Source organism: Ochotona princeps, chromosome 11 (genome assembly GCF_030435755.1).
Source record: "Ochotona princeps isolate mOchPri1 chromosome 11, mOchPri1.hap1, whole genome shotgun sequence".
NCBI classification, from domain to species: Eukaryota; Metazoa; Chordata; class Mammalia; order Lagomorpha; family Ochotonidae; genus Ochotona; species Ochotona princeps.
This window is the reverse complement of record NC_080842.1, coordinates 40,912,248-40,935,407: the sequence shown is the minus strand read 5'-3', so window position 1 is coordinate 40,935,407 and position 23,160 is coordinate 40,912,248. Positions and strand designations below refer to the sequence as shown.

Genomic DNA, 23,160 nt, shown 5'->3' with positions numbered 1-23,160 from the left:
ATGATTTCTCGAGGTTCTTTCTCTGTAAGACCTGTGAGCTATTAAATAGTCATCATCAAGGTCATGTGAGACTTGAGAGCAAAAGCAAAGGAAATTTGAGGCAAAAGAATTTTAATAATAAGCACATTGAAATTTAGGTGGTGGGGGTTATCCTTTAAAATGATCTCAGTGTTTAATGGAACATCTTCGCTTTCAGCTGATGATTTCAGCTCTCAGGATAATCTTGATGACCCAGAAGCTGGTGGGTGGGATGCCACCCTGACCGGCGAAGAAGAGGAAGAGTTTTTTGAACTTCAGATTGTAAAACATCATGAAGGGGAGGTAAGTAAAGTGGAACTGGGAAAATTCAGATATAAAGTAGTTTCCCAAACCTCTTTCCAGTCTTTTAAAATCATCAGCAAGGTAATTATTTTAGTGCTTGGATTTCTCAAAATATAGAAAACCTTTTGTTTTGACTTCCAGGATGACTGGAAGTTGAACATCAGATTTTGTCCCCATTCTCCTTCCTTTCTTGGTCCAGGGTCTACGTGGTATGAGCAGTTGAGGTCAGCATTGACCAGGAGCTGGGTTCTCTGGTCTTCACACCTTGGGATGAAAATGGGTTCCACCCAAGCACATGGTGCTTAGGCTTTTCTTTGGAATTCCTTATACCAAAGACTTGTTGAAAAAGATAAGATGAAAACGAGGGCTTGGATTTCAAGGTTGAATCTGAGTGATAGACAAATCATGAGGGGGTTTATTTGCTAATTTTGGCTATATTTGAAAAATTATGCCATGAAGCTTTGCAGAAGGAAAGTGAAGTGGTGCTGTGAGGATGTGCCATCACTTCTAGTGTTACTACCCGGGTTGTAATACTTGAATCTATCAGTGAGGAATCAGGCACACTCTAGCGAAGTGCCTTTAGCACAACGTGCCTTTTGTTAGTGTCCAGATTGACAGAGTAAGACTGAGGAACAATCTGACATTGAGGAACATGACAGCTAAACACCATTTGTTTTTCTTGGTTGGGAAAATAGAGAAATTTGAAAATGACCTCTATTTAAATAATAGCATTGTTATCTATGTTAAATTTCCTGGATATGATAATTGTCTGCCCTTACTTGAATGTGGTTCAGCAATAACTGTGTGCATGCGCTGTGAGAAAGAAGCCAAAATGATCAAATATTACACATTAGTGATTCTTGATCAAAGCTATACACGGACACAGGGAATGGAGTTGTGCAATATTTCTTAATGTTTGTACATTTTTAAGATTTACTCATTTTTATTTGAAAGGCAGATTTTACAGAAAGAAGGTTTTCCATCCTCTGGTTTGCTCTGCATGTGGTTGCAACCACAAGAGTTGAGCTGATCTGATCTGAAGCTAGGAACCAGCAGCTTCTTCTGGGTCTCCCACGTGCGTGCAGGGTCCAAAGGACTTGGGCAGTCCTCTGCTGCTTTCCCAGGCCACCGCTGCTTTCCCAGGCCACAAGCAGGGAGCTGGATGGGAAATGGAGTGGCTAGAACACAAACCAGCATCCACATGGGATCCAGTGCCACAGGGCAGAGAATTAGCATGCCAGCCCCATGTTGCTTGCACATTTTGAAAGTAATTTTGCAAGCAAGTCCGGTAGCAGGAGCAATAGCTTTGCATGTCCCAGACACAGGTGTTTGAGGCCACCTGCTTTCACCCCATGGTCTTTTTCTGGGCAGTTCTTGTGGAAGAGCTTTACCTGGGCCTGGCCTATGCTCAAAGCAAGATGGATTCCTGGGACAAGGAAAAGGTGCTTTCTCTCTGTCGTCCCTGCAGGTGAAAGCAGAAGCCTCCTGGGACTCAGCAGTGCACAACTGCCCCCAGCTCAGTAAAGGAACACCTGGTGATGAGCGAGTGTTCCTGATCGTGCGTGTGACAGTCCAGCTCAGCCATCCCGCCGACATGCAGCTGGTGCTACGCAAGAGGATCTGTGTCAATGTGCACGGCCGGCAGGTGAGGCTTTCATCTCAGTTGAAGATGTGTCTTTAACAGCAGGCTTGGCATGAAGGCAGGGCTTTGGAGGAATGGCTCTGCTTGTGTCCCAACAGGGTCCGTGAAACCATTTCTGGCCAATCAGCTGTTAGTTGTTTGCATGTGGCTGCCATGCAGTGGAAGATTGTCAGGATTGGCTTTGGGACTGTCAGGGTTGTCTTTCGTAGGTCCGTTGGCAAGCTTGCAGTGGGTGCTGTGTGAGAGATGAGAGTTGAGACGATGAAGCATTGAGTCTGCGGAGGCTTGAGGGAGGAGAGGAGCGCATGTGTGGAGATGCTGTGGAAGGCAGGCCAGGGCAGCATGGTGTGACGGGCAGGGGTAGGGGGCGCTGTGTTGTGGCTTGTGAGGGATCTTACGGCATGTCAAAGGCTTTAGAGGAAGACTTCTGAGTAGACTGTGAACTCCTTCTTTGCACATGTGAGGATTTGGGAGACTCATTTTCAAGATCCTGCTTAACTGCCCTCCGCTCCCCTCTTCTGAGGCATCCTCCATATGCTGACTAAAACCAGTGCGGATAAAAGTAAATCTTTTCCTTTAAAAGAGCACAGTCACGGTTGACAGACTCCTAGATGTAATCTCCACCCCTAAAAATTAATCTTAGTTCTAAATGTCACACCGATATCAATCTTTAAAATGAAGACTGGCGGTAATGCTGTTAAAATTGCAGCTCTTTAGCTTGGCAGTCCAACCTCAATATAATGTAGGTCACAGGGTTAGCTGTAGATATATATGGGGGTGTTGCCCATTGCATTCTGTCTCCCTTTCTCATGCTTCTGTAAGGGGTTGAAAAAAGGCAGGCTGCTCTTGGGGAGCATTTTGGATTGTGAATTAGACATCCGGCTGAGACCCACCTGGCACAGCCATCATCCCTCCAGAGCCGTCAACAGAAAGGCCATGTTGGGGGGCCACCAAGCCTCTACTTGTTTGGCTGCTTTTCCTTTCAGGCATGAGTTGTTCCTTTACTTTTCCTGGTTTGAAATGATTTAGAAGTATATTCAGGGCTGCCATTTTCCCCTCCCTATTTCAGAAATTTCATTCTTCTCGCAAGGACAGAGCCTTCCACATGACCCTAACATAAACAGGCCAGCTTCATTAATTCCGTTCAAATAAGAAGCAGGTAAAGTCACAAGGACCCCGACATCACCCTTCGCCATTTGTGATAAAGCGGTAGCTCTGTCCTCACCTGTGGGACAGGCCTTGGCTCTGCACTACAGGGCAGACAGGGAAGGAGCGCAGGGGGGGAAATTGACTGTCCCTTTGCACTCTGAGGTTCTAACAGGTTTATTAAAAATTAGCTAAAGATAATGGAGTATGAAATGAATTGTCATTAGGTAGGTTAGTGAAGGTATATATTTTAAGGCCCCCAAATTTTTAATTTACACTTTAAAATTTTTTATTAAATTGAAAGGCAGAGTTAGAAGGAGGGACAGATGAAGAGATTCTTCCATCTGTTGGCTCAGTCTCAAACTAGCTGCAGCAGTTGAGGGTGGGCCAGGCTGAAGCTGGGAGCTGAGAACTCCGCCCAGTTCTCCCACATGAGGGAAAGGAATCCAAATACTTGGGCCACCTGCCTTTCCTAGACATTTAATAGGGAGCTGCTTTGGACGTGGACCTGCAGGGTCTTGAACTAGTACCTGTACATGGGATGCCACTTCATAAGTGTCAACTTAAACCATACCATAATACTGGTCCCAAGGCCAAATTTTAAAAAAGCCTCTTGAGTGTTTAAACAGTAAATGAACAACATATGTTTTAATGGGTAAATATGGTTTTTTCTTTAGGGACTTTTCATGTATTTCTGCTTTTTTTTGGAGGGGGGATAGTGCCTGTTTCTTGTTTTCCCTTCTCGTTATCTTTGTTCACCAATTGTATTCCACCCTCATCGCTGCTCTTTTCAACCTCTACAGGATGTTCAGGCTTAGCAGCATCTTCAAATGAGTCATCTCTGCATTAATTCAGCAGTTCAATTCCTAACTGTGCAAAGAGCGCAGTCAGCATAAACAATGACCAGGCACTCTTAAATCATTCTTCATAATGATCCTGCTTTGGTCAAGAATTTAATGCCTGAACTTGTCAATATTCATGGAACAAGATGTCCATCGTGCTGAGGGAAATAAGTGAGCTCCCGGTGCTTGCTTACATCCTAGTTAGAAGGTCATTTTATTGTGTAGAAGTCAACAGTTTTCTTTCTGTAGCATCTAAGCAGAGTTTAGCCAGATGCCTGCTGCCAGCTGCTAGGTCTGTGCTTTTCACAGACTGGTATAGGACAGATTGTACACTGTGGTCCTCCAAAATGGTTTTATGCTCTAGGACCAAATTGAACAAATTGTGTCAGGTGGTAGGAATGTCACTGACCTTTGTTGGAAATATTCTGTTTTTCTTTGCTTAGAATGAATGGTGCATCCTTTATGCTGTCTCTTTGTTAATGTTAGCTCAGTTTTTGAGGTGGGAAGCCATAGCTTCTAATTTTTTTTTTTTTCTCTAGGGTTTTGCTCAGAGTCTCTTAAAAAAGATGTCTCATCGAAGTTCTATTCCTGGCTGTGGAGTGACTTTTGAAATTGTTTCCAATATTCCAGAGGTAAGGGATCATATGCAACTTGAATTTGCCAAAAATAAACCTGTAAAAAAGAGCTAACTCCCTGAAAAGCCACCTACCCAAGAAACGTGTATTAAGAGAATGTGTATTTAGGGAAATGGTATCGATTTTTACAGGAATTTCCTCATGGTAATTTATAGCTAAATGTGCTTATGGCTTTAAAAGTTCTGGCCTTGGTGATTTGGTGAAGACAGACCTGACTTTCGGAAAGCATATCAACCCCTATTTACTGGGAGACAATGACAGGATTGTAATCTACAGAGAGGCAACATAGATTTGTTTTGGATTTTGTAGTCAAACTGAAATCTTTATTTCTGTGACTTATAAGCAAAGTGAACTTGGATAAAGTATTCTGAACTCAAAAATGTTTTTCATTTATGAAGTAGGGTTAGTAATATCTTCCACATGGGGTAGATTTTAAGATTTATTGCTTTATTGGAAAGGCAGGCAAAGGTGGGGGATGGAGGGGAAGGGAAGGGAAGGAGAAAGAGAGAGCTTCATCAGCCTGTTCATTTCCCTAATAGTCATAATGGCCAGAGGTACGCAAGGCTGAAGCCAGGAGCTTCAACTAAGTCTCACACATGGGTGGCAGGCGCTTGAGTATTTGGGCCACCTTCTTCTGTTTTTTCTGCTGCCTCAACAGGATTGGAAATGGGGCAGCTAGACATGAACTAGCACCTATATGGAATGTCAGTTTTGGAGGTGGTGGCCTTACCTGCTGTGGTACAAAGCCAGCCTCCCACAGGGTGACCTTTAAAGATTAAATGAGAGTTAGGGCCAGTGCTGTGTTGTAGTGGGTGAAGCCACCGTTTACCAACATCTCTTACAGACACCAATTCGAGTCCTGGCTTCTCTTCCTATCTAGCGCTCTGATAATGCACCTGGGAAAGCATCAGAAGATGGCTCAAGTGCTTGGCTCTCTACACCCCTGTGGGAGACTTGGGAGAAACTCCTGGTTACTAACTTTGTCATAGCCCAGTCTTGGCCTCAGCAGCCATCTGGGTAGTGGGCCAGTAGACGGAAGACCTCTGTCTTCTCTCTCCCTTTCAAATAAATAAAATCTTAAAAAAAAAAAAAACCATACAGATTGAATGAGACCATTTGTGCAGATTTGTTGTGCACGTATTACATAATAAAATCTCAATCTCTGTCAGCATTGTTCTGAGTTCCCTTTGTGAACTAATTGAGATAATGCAGAGATCCAGACAAGTGCAGCTTGAGATGTCCCTGGGAGAAATCTGAAGGAAGGAGCTTGTGTGTGCTTCCTGATTTTTAGTCCCTGAATTGGATTTTTTCACTCAGCTGGGTGATGTGGTAGGCATTATCTCTTGCAGGAATTGGAGAAGAAAGGACCCTAGGAAAAAAGGGAATCTATGAAAATGGAAAAGAAGGGCAGTCCCTTGTCCCAACACTTGCCATCCTAAGTTGAATGTGAGTGAGGAAGTGGAAATGAGAATTTCCTTTCAAGTGGAATAGTGAGGCTTTGAGACCTGGGGCTGGGGAAGGTGAGGGAAATCTCTCTCCAGCTGCATCACCAGCACCTGTCTGTCCACCTCAGGACTTAGGATTTGCTGATAGACTGTTGAATATGTGAAGAACAGGTGCACTAGATAGAACAAGCATTCGAATAGGGATTGGGGCATTTTTAAGCTGTAGCTTGACCTGCCTGCCTCTGTAATAGACTATTGCCCACTTCATTCATTGTTGTTTGCAAGACTTGAAGCAAAATTATGCATTGTTTTATCTAGATACTGAGTGTGTGTTCAGTGCATCTACACAATTTATGGGTTGTTTCAGATCCTAAGTCTGAATGCCTCAAAGTTGAGAATAGTGACCACCATAGTGAACTATTCTCATCTTTTCACGTTTCTGTCCTCATCTTCCTTCACATGTCTTTCTGTCCCACTTGTGGTTTTTCTTTTCTCTTGAAAAATAATTTTTATTTTGAGATTATTTTAAAATGGAGTGTGTGTGTGTGTGTGTGTGTGTGTGAATCAAAGATAAACAGCCTCATAAGATGGAGTGGGTGAATAATTAGCTAAACATCTAACTTGACTCATTTTTTTACATTACCAAATCAGTTGAGAAAGTCTAAGAAAAAGAGAAGGTTAAAGCTTCCTGCCTAAGACTAGTCTTAACAAGAGAACCGAGACCCCTTTTTGAGCTGGGGTTGTGTTCTTGTTACGATAGCCATCAGGGCAGATGCCAAAAGATACAGTATTGGGCCAAAGGGTACAAGAGGCCTTTTATTTATGTCTCTCCCCTTACAAAGCCAAGATGATGTCTGCTCCCTCCAGACCCTGCAAGGGTTTGTGTGGAGTGATGAGAAGAATACTGTGTGGGAGCCGGCAGACCTATGTTCTCTGCTTGCTTCCTTGGTTAATTGTGTGGCCTTCCTTGGCCATCTATGAAATCAGAATGATTGTCTTTCACGGGTATTGCAAGACTCAAATGAATCACTATAGGAGACATATATTTTTGTGAACTTAAGCCAGCTTATAATAAAATTTTCTTGTGTTTTGTCTGTTCTGAGACTCAGTTGAAAATTCGAAAATATCATTCAAGTTAGAATGTCTTAAAATCGGCAGGTTTTTTTTTTTGTCTTAGAAAATTGTTTCTCTTATATTCAGTGGCATTTAAGATGCAGTGGCATATGGATATGTTTTTTAGTTTTTCTATTTTTTAAAGAAGTTCCAAATTTTTAAAGAATTGTGGAATTATCAAAAGACTTGTGAATCAAATTTCCCTGACTTGTGAGTGGATGAGGCTGTCCATTGTACCACTTCTGTTTTGAATTCTCACGACATGAGTTTATAGTGCTAGAACTCTAACATTAACAAATTCAGTAAATAGGAAATATACAGAAAAGAAAGAACTTTCCAGGTAAATAAAAGATCTGCTTTTTCTTGAGAAGAGTAAATTGCCTGCCTACTTGAAGTAATTATTTAATAAAATCCCTTACAGACTTGTGAATGTCACATTTATGTACAGCCAGCTCATGTTAGGACGAACAGGGAATGGCTGTACAAGAAAGTGCAGGGAGTGAGAATTGACCCAGGTACTTCTCCTTTGGGTTTTGGCCACTATATTGCTCAGAGCCGAGGGTCAGGACAGCCTGAGAAGCTCCTGTGTTCTGAACGTGCAGCCCTCGATCAAATGCCTAGAGCAGTGGCTGATGCCTCGTACTTCTTTCCACTCGATTCTCTCTCCAGACCAAGTCTGCGTTCTGATAAGGTGTTTAGATCCCTCCCCTGTACTGCTGCACCAGAGGAGTGATATGTTCCTAAAATATAGTTATTACTGTGATTACAATTTTGGCCAGCCTTCCAAGTCCTTCCTGCCCAGTGTTTCTGTTTTAGTGTGGTTTGGTTTGATTTTGCAATGGAACTGCATAAATACTGAGTTCCAAAGATGCTTTTAAAGTGAAAAACATCTAAGATTCATTTTATTTACTTGGGAGGCAGAATTGGACAGGGAACAACAGAGAGAATGAGCTTCTATTTGCTGATTCACTCCCCAGCTGATCACAACAGAAATGAGTGAAGCCAAAGTCAGGAATTTCCTTCAGGTCTCCCACGTGGGTGCAAGGCTTGAGGGACTTAAGCTGTCTTCCGCTGCTCTCCCAGGTGTGTTTAGCAGGTTGCTGGATTGGAAGTGGAGCACCTGGGACTTAAACTAATGCATACATGGGAAGCTGGCATTGCAGGCTGCAACTTGACCCATCACACTTCAACACCATCCCCCAAAATGAGATTTTGGAATCCATCCTGTTAGTTCAGATATATGTGCAGATTAAACAACTTGTACAGAATTTACTTCTACACCATTCTTAGTTATCTCGTGTAACTGCATTCTTCAGGATGCCCAGGGAGTGGAAGAGCGAGAAGCATTGGCAAGAATGGCAGCTAATGTTGAAAACCCTGCCTCTGCTGACTCAGAGGCTTACATTGAAAAGTACCTCAGAAGTGTGCTGGCTGTGGAAAACCTCCTGACTTTAGATCGTCTTCGCCAGGTTAGTAGAGTAGATGCTAGTCTCAACCCAGCCTGAATTGGTGTTTGTCTTCCTGCAATTCCTGGCATTGATGTATCTGAACTTGTAAAGGTGTGGAGGGGAAGCTTTTCTGTGTCGAGGGCCATTTGGGTTTTTATAACGTCATTTGTTGGCCACACAAAATTATCAACTTAGAAGTTTGCTATAGATTTATGGAATTCCAACTCCTGCCTGTGGTCGCCTTGGCAGAGCAGGACCAAATGATTTGGCAAACCTTATATGGCTCGTGGGCTGGATATTCTCCATCCTTGTTCTAAAGGCTGTGCTGTAATTAACTTTGAGTACTGCAAAGGGACTTTAGCCATTTGTTTGTGGGTGGGAGATCAAAGCTTGCTTTACATAGAGTTACCTCTGGGATCCATCTTCCTATACATTTTCATCATTGGTATTTTCTGATTCACAGGAAGTTGCAGTCAAGGAACAATTAACAGGAAAAGGGAAGTTGAATAGGAGGAGTATTAGTTCTCCAAATGTGAACAGAGTGAGTACATGGGCTCCCCAGCCTGCACTCTGCCCGGGACAGCCTTTCGTGCTTTGTGTTTGGGTTGCGCCTTCTACACTCTAAATCTCATCCCAGCTCTTAATGTCCCTTACCTGGGCTGATTTAAGTACCTGCTTGTACCCCCGCAGCATCTGTGCATCCTTCTGCCACAGGGAAGCATCACTAAGCACCTTGGAGATGTTGCTCATGAATCTTCCCATCACCACTGCCTAGAACCAGCTGTAGGTGTACAGTGTTTGTGGGACTGAACTAAGGCTAGGGAAGTACCTAGAAAAAGCCAAGTACGTTTTCTGGCCTTAAATGAATATTTTTAAGGAGAAGTCTGAACTAGGTTTAGAAATTTATTGCTTACATCTCATCAGGGGCACATGAAGGAGTGAAATATGTTAGGTTTGTTTCATAGTGACGCTTAAAGTATGTTGTTTTCTTAACACATAAGTGTGATTCACGTGCATGTTAAATCTGGAAATGATTTTTCACAGATGTGCTCATGGCCCCTTGATTTATCTTTTTTCCTCATTTTAATAAAGATGTCAATGAGAAAAACACTGGTTCTGTCTTAATACCAAAAAGGCACAGCAGAAGTGTGTAAGAAAGAGCAGCTGCTGTTAGCTTTGTACTCATAGAGAAGGGACAGGGAGGATATCTCCTGGACAACCTCTGTGGCCCCTCAGGGACTGTTGAATGCCATCACTCATGACCTCACGCTGGATGATAGGATTGTTCCCAGACATTTAGATGTATCACTTTAATTTAAGGTAAATAGCTTCTCATTCCTTTAGAAAGTAATATATTAAAATATACTGATAAATGCAGATATTTTGTATTTGAAATGGTGTAATTTAAATTTTTTTCTGTAGAAACTTGGACAGGAAATATAAGGTTGGGCCATGGTAAGAGACCCAGTCACCAGGAGTTCTTTAACCAGAGCCAATGCGCTGCCTCTTAATCCAGCCATTTCTTGCCTCAGAGCACACAGGATATCCAGATCTGCTAGAAGCCCCAGTGCAGTGTGCCTAATTTAACAAAGGCTGCTGGTCTGCAGCCTTGGTTTTGACCACCCATTGCTGCTGTGCAGCTTCAACTGTCAGCTGATTCGATTTTCAAAACCTTGCACTTTCTGTACCAAATGTGTATGTGCTTTTACAGTTAAGTCGCTAATCTCCCTTTATTTCTTCCCCAGTTGTCTGGAAGTAGACAAGATCTTATTCCATCATACAGTCTAGGCAGTAACAAGGTAAGCTTGTGATCTCTTTGCCTTTCAGCTTTACTCTTCCAAAGTACCACGTGTTGTATCTGAACATCAGAATTTCTTCTATTTACCTATGGCATGTGACAATGATTGGAAAGGACCAAGAGTTCATCTCTTTTAACCTGCCAGTTGAGACAAGATTTGTCACCAGAGCTACAAAATAATTTTTTGTTTGCTAACATAATTTTATCCTAAGTGGTTTTTTTGCATTTCTACCAGAAAAAGATTTAAAATCAGATTGTTAATAGTAAATTCTTGATGTAATAGTTGGAAATTCATTATAAGTAAAATTACACCTAAAATTACTATTACTTGTTATAGGAAAAAAAACCCAAGGGATGAGAAATTTTGGTGGCTGTAATATGTTTCTTGTTAAAATAACCTGTCCCATTTAACAGAGTTCTAGGCATACTTTTAGCTCCCATGGAAGATTTCTTGGAAAAAAAAATCTTGCAGATGTACAAAACCCGTATAGACTTTCCCTTGTCATTGCCTAACTATAAAAACCCTTTACACAAAATTTCCATTACGTGAGGCATTAAAAGTCATCACAGGGATGATCTGTGGTACATAAGCAGATGCACAAACGTCATAGGGAACTACTGTGCCATTTGGTGTACAGGTCTTGAGCACCTGAAGGTTTTGGATATCTCTTTCAGGGGACATCCTGGAGCTAGTCTTCTGCAGAGACCAAGGACTGGCTCTAAATAACACATTATGATTTTCTATTTTGATTGCCAGTAATTGTACATATTGGTGGACTGCAGTGTGACATTTCAGTACATGTGTATCTTGTAAAGCAAGGTTATCAACATTTCCTTTTGTTTTGACACATTTTTATGATTGGAGACTTGGAGCTTTCTTGGTCTCCTTGTGCCTGCAGTGTGGACTAGGTTACTGTGCACTGCAGTCTGCCCCCTACACTCCTTCTACCTACTCTTAATTTGGTACCCAGCGCCACACTCCCTCGATCCCCGACCCTTGTCAGCATCCAGTCAACACCATGAGGGTTTTTTAAGCTCCTGTACTTGTGGTTTGACCTTTCTGTCTTGTTTCAGTTAATGTCATGTCTTCTGCTTTCATCCATGTTGCTTCAAATGACAGGGTTCATTTTTTTATGGCTGTGCATATTTCAATTTTTGTATATATCATATTTTCATCATCCGTTCATCTGATGAGGGACACCTTAGTTGATTTCATATCTTCCAAACTGAGCGGTATACAGTAAACACAGTGACAGCTGAACAAGGTGTATCTCTTTGACACAATGTATTCATGTTTTTGGGGTGTATATCCACTTCTGGGATTGCTGGAACATACGTCTCTATACTGTTTCCCATAGTGACTTCACTATTTTGCATTGCCACCAACATGTTGATTTGCCGTTTGCTAGATCTCACCAGCATTCGTTACTGTCTTTGGTAATGCCCATTCTTTTTTTTTCTTTAAGATTTATTAATTTTCATTGGAAAGGCAGATATACAGAGAGGAGCAGAGACAGAGAGGAAGATCTTCTGTCCGATGGTTCACTCCCCAAGTTCCCGCAATGGCTGTAGCTGAGCCAATCCAAAGCCAGGAGCCAGGAGCTTCTTCTGGGTCTCCCAAGCGGGTGCAGGGTGCCAAGGCTTTGGGCCGTCCTCAGCTGCTGTCCCAGGCCACAGACAGGGAGCTGGATGGGAAGCAGGGCCGCCAGGATTAGAACCAATGACCATATAGAATCCCGGCACGTGCAAGGCGAGGACTTGAACCACTACGCTATTGCACCAGGCCCGGTAATGCCCATTCTAACAGAATGAAAGGCTGTCTCACTATGGTTTTGATTTACATTAACCTTGAGGGCTAATGATGCCTCAGTATTTTTTCATGTATCTGTTGACCATCTGTACAACTTTTGGGAACTGTCCATTCAGGTCCAGGTATCTCCTCTTTGTTGCTTATTTGCTGAGAAACCTGAGTTTGTACCTGGTTTTGTCTTTGTTGCCTGTGCTTTTGTCATTGTGTCCTAAGAATTGTTGCCTACACAGTGTCTTGAATTGTGTTCTCCTATGTTCTCTTTCAGTTGTCTCACTGTTTCAGGTCTTACCTATAGGTCTTTGATCCATATTGAGTTGATTTTTGTATATAGTGAGAGGTAGGAATCTAATTTCATATATATGGTTATTTTTATCTACTGAATCTGTTTTTCTTCTTGCAGTTGATGGTGTTGTTACATCTGAACTTGTAAAGCAGGAGAGAGAAACTTTTTTTTTTCTGCCAAAGGCCATTTGGGTTTTTATAACGTCATTTGTTAGCCACACAAAATTAGTAGTGTTGCTGGCATCATTTATTCAAAAAATTATCTTCTGTCTGACGTATGTTCTTGGCACCTTTGTTAAAAATCACTTGGCTGAACTCCTTACTGATGCTCCTGGGTTGGCAGGAAGATGATTTAAGTGCCCTGCTGAGTTCCTTTCATCCATAGGGGATACCAGATGGAGTTCCTGGCTTCACCTGATACAGCTGTGGCCAATGCAACCTTTTGGAGAGTGAACCAGAAGATGGAAAATCTTCCTCTCCCTCCCTCCCTCCCTCCCTCCCTCCCTCCCTCCCTCCCTCCCATCTTTCTTCTGTCCTTGCTCCCTTTCCCCCTTAAAAGCCTCCAGCTTATTATTTTTTTCTTTTTCCTTTTGCTAACGATTGCTTTGGCTGTTGTACATCTTTGCGTTTCCTTAAGAATTTAGGATTAAAAATTTTGTTTTCCTACTTGTAAAAAGAATCTGCCTGGTATTTTGATAGGGGCTGCATTGAATCTGCAGATTCCGTGTTCTAAACATTTTGACACTAATTCTTCCATGAAGAAGGAATATCTGTTTTTTTTTTTTAATGTGACCTTGGTGATTGCTTTCACCAGTATTTTATAATTTTCATTGTAGAGATTTTTCACGTTCTTGGTCACATTGGTTAATAAATGCACACATATTTTGGCAGTTACCGTTGGTGGGATTTTCTTGATTTCAATAAGATCATTATTGGAGTATAAAAATGCTACTGTTTTGATATTCTGGTTTTGTATCCTGTGACCTTAGTGAGTAGCTTTATCAGTTTTAATAGCTTTTTGGTGGAGTATTTAGATTTACTCACATACAAAATCATGTTTTCTGCAAGTATGGATATTTTGATTTCTTTCCAATTTTGGTGTCCTTTATTGCTTTCCTTTCCCTTGATTATTCTTGGTAGTTCTGCCAGTACTTCATCAGATCCAGGTGGTCAAAGTAAAGATGTCTGTCTTGCTCTAAGACTGAGGAAAAATGCTTTCAGCTTTTCTCTGCTCAGTATGATATTACCGTTGGTTTGTCATATATGGCCTTTATTATTTTGTGGTATGTTTCTTTCACACTTAATTTTTAAAGAATTTTTAATGAAGGGAAGTTACATCTTGGCATGCTTTTTCTATGCCTATTGAAATGGTGATATGACTTTCTAAAACAGAATGAATTATTTATTTGAAATGCAGAGTTACAGAAAGAGAAGGAAGGAGAACATGGAGTTCCATTCGTTGATGCATTCCCCAGTGTCCACAATGGCTAGCAGGCTAGAGCAAGGAGTCGAGGGCTTCATTTGGGTCACCCACTGGGTTCAGGGGCCCGAGTTCTTGCTTCATCTCCTGATGCTTTCTCAGGCACATTTACAAGGAGCTGGATTAGAAATAAAGCAGCTGAAACTCTAGCCAGAGCCCAAGTAGAATGCTAGCATTGGAGGCAACGACTTAGCCTACTACACATTAACACCAAACCCTGACAATGTGGCTTTTGTTCATTTTATTGATGTGATTTATTGATTGATTTGTGATTGTTGAACCATCCTTGCATTCCAGGGATAAATCCCACTTGATTGTTATCCTTAATCTTTTATGTAGTCTTGGCTTAGTTTCAGCAGTATGTTGTTGAGAATTTTTGCATCCTTGTTCATCAAGGACATTTATCTATGGCTCATTTCTGTATTGTGCCTTGGATTTTGGTAACACATAAATGCTAGTGTCAAAAGTTTGTCAGGGTTCTTTTTCAACATTTTGGAATAATTTGGAAAATACCAGAGTTGATTCTTTGTTACATGTTTTGTAGAATTCAGATGTTAAGCCATCAGGTCCTGAATGTTTCTTTGTTGGAAGGGTTTTAGTTACTGCTTCAATCTGTACTTGTTATGAACCTGTTTAGATTTTCTATCTCTTTATTTCATTTTGATGGGTTGTATATATTTATTTCTTTGAGGTTTTCCAATTTGTTAGCATATAATTGTTCATAGTGACTTGTTACAATTCTTTGTATTTTTGTGGAGTTGACTGTAATTTTTCAATCTCTGAGTTTGAATTTTTTTGTTAGTGCAGCTAAATGTCTATTTTATCTTTTCAGAAAACTATCTTTTTCTCTGTTGATTAGTTCTATATTTTTAGCCGCTGGGCTACCATGCTGGGCCCTTATTACCATTTTTTTTATGATATTTTGTGACTTCCTCTTAATTTCCTCAGTGATTCACTGGTTATCCATGAGCATGCTACTTAATTTTCTTATGTTTGCAAGTTTTCTATTGTTGATTACAGTTCTGTTCCTTTGTGGTCTTAGAAGGTACACATGTGATTTCAATTCTGTCTTAGGTTTCATTTATGACCTATTACATGACCCAATCTGGAAGATTTCCCTTGTGCTGTTGAAACAATGTGTATTCTACTGTCCTTGGATGATATGTTCTGTCATTATCTATGCCATAGATGGGGAATATCCAGTGAAAACTTGAAATTCAATAAGCCTATAGCAGCTAATTTTTAATTGATGATTTTGTTTGGCCCCTGAATGATGTTACAAATATTCAAATGGTCATTGGCAGAAACAAATGTTCCTATCTTTGTTGTGGCTCAGCTCTGATCTGTGAATCTTCTGTCTGGATGGTACTTGTACCGAGTTGGATTCTATCCCTGTAGGTCTGATAATATTTGTTTTATATGAGTGGTCTTGTGTTGGAGGCATATCTTTTTGTGATTGTTTTATCTTGCTGAATGGATCCTTTCATCAATATATACTTCCCTTCTTTTTCTCTGTTTTCTTTAAGTATTTATTTCTTTGAAAGTTAGAGTAACAGAGTTCTTCTATCCTCTGGTTCCCTTCCTAGATGGCCATAGTAGTCAAGGCTGTGCCAGGTGGAAGCCAGGAACTTCTTCCTGTCTCCCATGTGGGCGGTTGGAATCCAAACACTTGAGCCATCTTCTACTTTCTCAGGGAAACTGGAATGAAAGTGGAGCAATCAGGACTTGAACCGGGACCCAAATAGAATGCTGGCATGATAGGACATGGCTTTACCCATTGTGCCACAATGCCAGCACCTTCTTTGTCTTTTTAAAATATTTGATTGAAAAATCTGGTTTTATCTTACATGAGCATAACTGATGCACTCAGGTTTGGTTTCCATTTCCAAAGTGTATATATTTTTTTCTCGCTTTTCACTTTCAGTCAATGTGTAAATTTACCTGTGAATTGAGTTTCCTAGGCAGCATATAGTTGAATCTTATTTCTTATCCATTCAGCCAACAAGCTTCTTTTGATTCTGCATTTTAATATGTTTCCACTCAAGGTTAGTGATGATAGGAAAGGACTAAATTTTAAGGTTTTTTTGGGTGCATGCTGATTTGATTGTTTTGGTAGCTTTTTGTCACGAGGTTGAATTCTCTTTTATGTATCTGTTCTGTTAGTGACTTTTCTATTGTGTATTTTCATGATGGCTTCCCTTTTAAAATTCATTCATTCATTTTCTTTAAAATTTTTTTTTTTATTTTTGATGATTTTTACCTAGTTTTAATTAGGGTGACTAGGGTCAAGGGCTACAGGAAGGAGGGTGAGATCACCGTTTCCACATTCTTCCTTTTTTCCTTTCTGTGTCTGGGAGAAGGAGGAAGATAAAAGGAGAAGCCACACCCAGCCTTCCAACCTCCTCTGCACGCTGGGATGGAGGGCAGCCACCCAACAGTATCCAGAGTTCCTAATGAGGAGCATGCTCTGAGGGTCCTGCTGAAGAGGTTTTGATAGTTCGACAGTTCTGAATTACTCCCAGTCTCACCACTCCAGTAATGATGAAATCTCTCCAGAATCCACTGGTTGACATAGTCCGCCTTTGAGTCTCCATTTGCCCAGATATTCACTGCCAACACTTGGCTGCGGTAGTTGATCAATTTGGAGTTAGAGGGAGAAGTAGAAGCAGAAAGAAATTCTTCGTCTGCTGGTTCCCCCTCCAAGTGACTGCAACCATCAGGGCTGGGCTGGACTGAAACCCAAGAACCAGGATCTTCTTCCAGTTCTTCCAGATCAGTGCAGGGGCCCAAGGATTCGGGCCATTCCCTGCTGCTTTCCCAGGCACATAAGCAAGGAACTAGATGGAAAGTGGAGCAGCTGGGACTTGAACCAGTGCCTATGTGGGATGAAAGTGCTTGTAGGCAGTTTTACTCACTACACGACAGTGACAGACCCTATGATTGTTACTTCCAGTGTAGAAGTCTGTTCAGGATTTCTCGAAGGAGGTGATCTGGTGGTGATGAATTTTCTAGGTGTTTGCTTATGTGGAAAATACTGTATTTCTTCTTCAGTTCTAAAGAGTAGCTTTGCTGGATATAATATTCTTGGTTAGAATTTTTTTTTCCTTTTAAAACCTAAAATGTATCAATCATCCTGTTTTCTGGCCTTGTAGGCTTTTTGGTGAGACATCTGCTGCTAGTCTAATGGGTTTTTCTTTATAGGTAACCTGACATTTTTCTCTCACTGTCTTTAGGATTATCTCCTTACCCTTAACTATAAAATGCCTCGAAGAAGGTCTTTTTGGGTTGAGTTTTGTTGGGATCCTTTGAGCTTCCTGTGTCTGGATGGCTGTATCTCTTTCAAGACATGGGAATTTTTCAACTTTTCTGTGTTTCCAATGCCCTTTTCCTTCAGGTATGGCTATAATGTGAATGTTTGTTTGTTTACTATCCCATATATCTACAGGCTTTCTTAATTCTATTTAATTAAATAATTATTTATTTATTTTGTCTGCCTTCATTATTTCAGAAATCTTTTCCTCAAGACCAGAAATCTTTGACTTTGTCTGTGTTGTTTTTGAAGCTCTGAATCATATTTTTAAATTCCTTAAGGTTTTCAGTTCAAAATTTTTGATTGTTTGCACAATTTCTGTTGAACTTCTCATTCTTATTGTGTATTGTTTTCTCATATCTTTGAAATACATCTTTGTATTCTCTTGTGTATCATTGAATTTCCATAGTATCATTTTTAATTTTGTTGTAGGCATTTAGTAGATTCCCTTCAAATCATTATTTATTAACAGAGAAATGGTTTTTTTGTTTATTTTTGTTTTTGTTTTTTGGAGATGTCATGCTTCCTTGCCTCTTCTAACTTCCTGTGTCCCTACACCAATGTCTGCCGAAATGATGGTACCAGTTCCTTTGTGGAATGTTTAGTTGGACTACAGGGTGTGCGTAGGGTGAGTCTGGAAGGGTTGTTATTTTCTCAGCTTCAGTCAGTATCGGCAGTTTGTGTAACCACTCCAGTTGTATAGTCTCCAGCAGTTTGTTGTGGTGGGTTTGTGACTGTAAGGTACATGCAGACCTCCAAGGATGTGTGCAGTCCTGGAGAGTTGAGTGTCAATCACATTCAATTTTGATGTGACTGTAATGTTTCTGGTACTCTGACATACACTTATCTATCCCTTTATGCTACCAAGCAGACAGAAATACCTCTGGCCCTGGAACTGTGTGATGTATATCAGTCTACCCCAGGCCTGGCGGGGAGGGTGTGAATGATGCTGGGACTTAACAATACTCAAAACCCTGGTCCTGGCACTTGGAACTGTGTCCTGGGCTACCGTCTGGTTTCATGGCGGAAATTGCACACTGGAAGGCCTGGGTCTGAATCAGTTCAATGGAATTAGGTTTCTCTCCAGGGAGTGAGAAGAATCCTCAATGTGCTCTAGACCTAAACTCTAAATGTGTTATAAACATTACCTGTATCAGGGTTCCTTAGGGATTGGAAAGTGTTTTAACTAATGAACCTACACATGATTGAAGTCCCATTAAACCTCTTAATACAGTAAATCTGACACATATAGAGCATGATATCAAAACAATGCCACTTTGCCATGAACTTTTTCAAGTAACTTCCCCTCTCAGTGTGTGCCAGGAGTTCACTGCAGAATTGTTCATAGTGGCACAAGATTGAAGGCAAACTAACTGCCTGTCATTGTGGTCTTGTTAACACATTACATGCATGTGCACAACATACCTGCTCATAAGTAAGTGGGATACTATGTAGTTGTAAATATGTACCCTTGCAAGTCTAATATTTGAATGATGCTCATGTGTATTTAGGGATTAAGTGAAGGTGCAGAGCAGTCTGCTGCTATTTGTATGAGAAGATAAGGGGATGAGGAAAGTGACTGTGTATCTGTTTGCTTACCTCTGCAGGCTAAGCAGTAAGGCTGCATAGGAAGCAGGTACCACTGGTCAGTTTCAAGTGTGAGGGAGGGAGCAGTTGGAATATAGGTCTGTATGAACTTCTCATTGGATAACTTTTCTGTTCTTTGGTTTTTACACCATATTTACCTATTTAATGTTTAAGGCTCTTATCCTGACCGTTTAGACTGATTTGCTAGAAGCTTTTGTTCATTCGTAATTAGTGTTTTGGGGAAGTTTCCAGCTGCTTTATCCTGAACAATTTGTGTAAAATCCTGAAAGAGTGATGACTGAAGAAATTGCTGTTTTGGAAATCTCAGTAGGCTCATGTTTGTTTGTTTTTCTTTTCTTTTGGGGACTTGCTGCGTTCCTCAGTTATCAGAGATCCAGGGAGAGGTAATTCATTCATTAGGTTTTCCTAATGAGTGGGATACTGGTAGTATCCTACTACCTAAAACTTGTCACACTTGCTATAACTTGAAAAATATGAATGTGTTGTTAAATGTAGTTTTTATAGATTGACTAAACTGGACATGTACCTACTCTTGCCTCTTGGAAAAATAATTTCAGTAAGTATATAGGCTTGAAACTTTCTTTTTTGCCTGGGTCCAAGACTGTTTGTAAAAGGTCTGTCAAAAACTACCAACAAATAAGGTGTCTTGCTAACCTTGTGAAATTCTGAAGCATGAGTTGGAATTAACATCTAATAGAAAAAAAAGCAGTAAATATCTGGGGATCATTGAGCTGTAGATAAAGATGATTGGAGCAGAAAGGAGAACATATATGTGTATATATGTAATATGTATATAAATATATGAACACATGTATTACACATATGTATATGCACACATATAAATTACTAGTAGTGCGCTAGTCATTGCTTTGACACTAGGTTTTCATTCCGATCATCTTGACTTCTGGCGTTGCATGAAATGATTAATGTCCAGGAGATTAAACTGGAATGAGGATTTTATCCTGGATGTGATGATGCTGAGAACAGTGGAAAGCACATACTGGAATCATCGTAGCTCATTCTTACGTTAGTTTGATATGCCTGACTGCTTGGTGCGGAGTGCTGATTTTGGATTCTCTGTGTCTGTCAGTGCACATATCTGCTTCTCTGATGTGAATTAGAAATTGAGATTCTAGATTTCAGTGTCTGAGGGCCTGTGTCTTCTCCAGCACATCCTGGCACATGCTGGCTGCAGTAATGTTGGGAAGCAGGAAGTACACTGGATAGTTCCAGTCTCCTTTTTGGTTGTTTGTTGTCAGTTAATGTAACAGAGAGTCACGCATGGGGTGAGGGTGGTGGTGAGTCAGGGTCGAATTAGGTAGCTTTGTCCTGCATTCCCATATTTATTAATGTGCCCTGTGTGTTAAAATTGGACTTACTTTAACTAAACTTTGTGACAATTGAATTAATGAATGAATACATTTTAAAAAACATAAAATTCTAAATTCACCTTAGGACTTAAAAAAAAGAAACTGATCTTGGGCTAAGTCTTTCAATTAAAAATATCAACTGTGACCCCTAATTGAAGTGATGTTGCTATTTACTGTCACTGGATGTGTCATTATGGTAAGGGCTTTTTTTAAAATAGGCATAATAAAAACCAAGCAGACTTTTTATGGCCACCTACTGACTGATAGTTAGTGGTAGAATTAATTCCAGGGTGGTATTGGTCTTTCCACCTCAACATTGCGTGTGTATTAAGGTCTTTTTCAGCGTAAGGAATGTGTCAACAGCAATATTGTTACTGCCAAACCATCTTGGAAAAAGTGTATGTGTGTGTGTGTGTGTGTGTGTGTGTGTGTGTATAAATAAGTCAGTAAAGTAGGGCATTTGTCATTTTCTGATGGGAGTTTTTCATGAAATTGAAATTAGTCAATAGCTTGAATGAGTATCCTGTTAACAAAACTAAATTGTGTATTTTGGCTACATCACCTTCCTGAAAACTCTAATTATTGAGTGTAGCACTGATCCAGGCTGATGCCAACCATGAGTCACTTCTTCTTTAGATGCATTAGGAGCTACCTTTGGACCTTAAATGTCACTGGCACTTCTCCTTATTTACCTCTTTGTCACTTTGCTGATCAAAACCAGATCCCTTTACGGAAAACCCCAAGAATTTGTCCTTGGCAGAGGAGCAGGGACAGGAAAACTAGGTGCCCGCGGAGACCATGTCACATACTCATGCTGGCCAAGAGCCTCCTGTGCTCTTGCCTGTGCACATGGTCTGTGCAGCAGATTATGGCTGCTTCAACTCTAGTTTCTCTGGACTCCTTCTGGCGGAACAGTTTGTCCCTGTTGATTTGGAGGCTCATTTGGAGATCCAGACAGGGCTGGGGTCTCCCCTCCTCCTCATGACTGATGGTGAGGTTTTGCTGATGTGTAGAATGTTTTGTCAGAGATTGATCCTTTGAGATGCCAGGTGGTATAGGGTGTGAATTGCTATGGTGGAAGTAACCCAACCCTGCTCTCCTGTATCTCGACCATTGAAGAGAGCGAAGCATTCCACTGTCTGGATGTTCATGCTGCTGAGTTCATCTCTTTTTAAGCTACTGGGTTGCTTTATTTGCTTTCCTGATATGTTAGTGCAGGGAGGATGGCCTTAGATCAGCTAAGCAGTTACTTGGCCCTATCCTGGAGCACAGTGTGTGTATCCAGACCATGGACAGCAGGTAGTGCTGGAGAAAAAGAATGAAGGATTTTAGGTGAGTGAATTTGAGGTCTGTGGGCGCCAGCCAGTGGAGAAGTTTGTGTTAGCCCTTAGATCATCCTCGGAAGCAGAGTCTGTTCTATTCCAGATTGCTTTGAGACTCTGGCTGAGGGACAGTGAGGCCCAGGAATGGAGAGCATGAGAGTGCTTGTGGTTGCTGGGACTGTGGCAGTGGTTGCATGGAAGTGTTGCATGTCCCTGTTGACATTATCTGATGGCTCAGGCAGTTTCTGAGTATTGCCTCGTCCTTTCAACTGTTATCACTTGGAATGTGGCAGTGTCTGCCTCCATCTTGATTTGGTGGTGACGCTGTGTGCGGGAGTGCCAGCTGAGAAGTATTCTGCAGGTGGCTGGCAGAGTCTTGAGTGTGCCTTAGGGAAGAGTGACACATGCTGTATTTGTCAGTTGGTCACTTAATATCACATGGCCTAGATGATTGTCGTAAAGGACAGAGTACAATATGTCAGCCATCAAACAAGGGAGATCTGAAATCCAAAAATAGGTGCATTCTCAAATGAGGTGGTCTTGTTACTACCTTGTGTGAGGTTGGCACAGCAAACTCCTGAGTCGTATCTTCCTCTGAGACGCTCTGAAGATTATGGACTTTAGTTTTTAGTCACCTGATTGTGATACCCAGGGTGCACAAAGCTGCAGCTTCCCAGACAGATAATTAAATTGAAATGCAGAAAACATTAACAAAGCATTCAAGTATGTAAATCAGCACGAAATCCGTAGTAACACAAATGCTCCCACTGTGGAGGGTTGCAGAATTCATGTTCTACCTGATCATGTGCCTGTGTCTGTTTTGTCTTCTGTGCTTCCTAGTGAAGGCGGAGCAGCAGACCATTTTTTAAGATGATGTCAAGTGCTGAGAGACTTCCTAGGGGAAAGTGGCATTCTCTGAGGCAAACGGGATCCAGATCACTTAGGGCTGATTGATTTTATGATCAGCGTTTCGGTTGCTGCTAAAAGCAGATAGGTTTCCAATACATATCTGAAACCCAAGAGGCCCTTCCAGCTCAATCCATCTTCAGGAGCTGTGGGGAACTTGCTGTTTCCATCCTGCTTTCCAGGCAGTTAGTAAAGAAAACAAGAGTTAACTGTTAAGGTCATTGGTTGAGGACATGCTGCCGTTTTTAAACTGCCGTGGAAACCCTCAGTGATTATCAGAGGATCAGAGGGAACTTAGAGCATTTCAAACATTTACATCTCATCTCTTCCTGATTTTTGTTCAAGAAATGTGTGCTTGAAGCTTCTTTCAACATCAGTAGGACTGATGTTGGCAGTGCCTTGATGACCTCGCTGCTGGGATAGGCCATTTCAAGCTTTCCAAGGCACTTTTCATCCATCTCCCATAAACTGAGATTGTAATAAAACTGGTTTGTTCCCAGACCTCCCTAATCAAGACCTTAGGATTCTTTGACTCAGTTTTAACTGGAATTTACCTTCAGTGCCCATGAAAATTGAACACTAGTAACAGCCTGGACGTTCTCACTATTCTCAATGCTTTATGCCGTGCAGATGGGCGCCGTGCCCAGCCTGAACCCACTCTGCCATGGAGTGTGTGCGTCCT

At 41.2% G+C, this 23,160-nt stretch overlaps 1 protein-coding gene across 3 annotated transcripts in view; it reads left to right on the top strand.

Moving 5' to 3' along the window:
- The window catches only part of KIF13B (kinesin family member 13B), a 181,148-nt gene that overhangs the window by 136,325 nt on the left and 21,663 nt on the right, over positions 1–23,160 (top strand). For 2 of the 3 annotated variants that reach the window (XM_058670084.1, XM_058670085.1), the window contains 7 exons: positions 197–321; positions 1,790–1,966; positions 4,491–4,583; positions 8,461–8,613; positions 9,056–9,133; positions 10,338–10,391; positions 19,243–19,263. In XM_058670084.1, coding sequence (XP_058526067.1) covers positions 197–321; positions 1,790–1,966; positions 4,491–4,583; positions 8,461–8,613; positions 9,056–9,133; positions 10,338–10,391; positions 19,243–19,263 — 701 coding nt within the window. The remainder of the gene's footprint in view (positions 1–196; positions 322–1,789; positions 1,967–4,490; positions 4,584–8,460; positions 8,614–9,055; positions 9,134–10,337; positions 10,392–19,242; positions 19,264–23,160) is intronic. The other variant, XM_058670086.1, reaches the window with a different exon arrangement.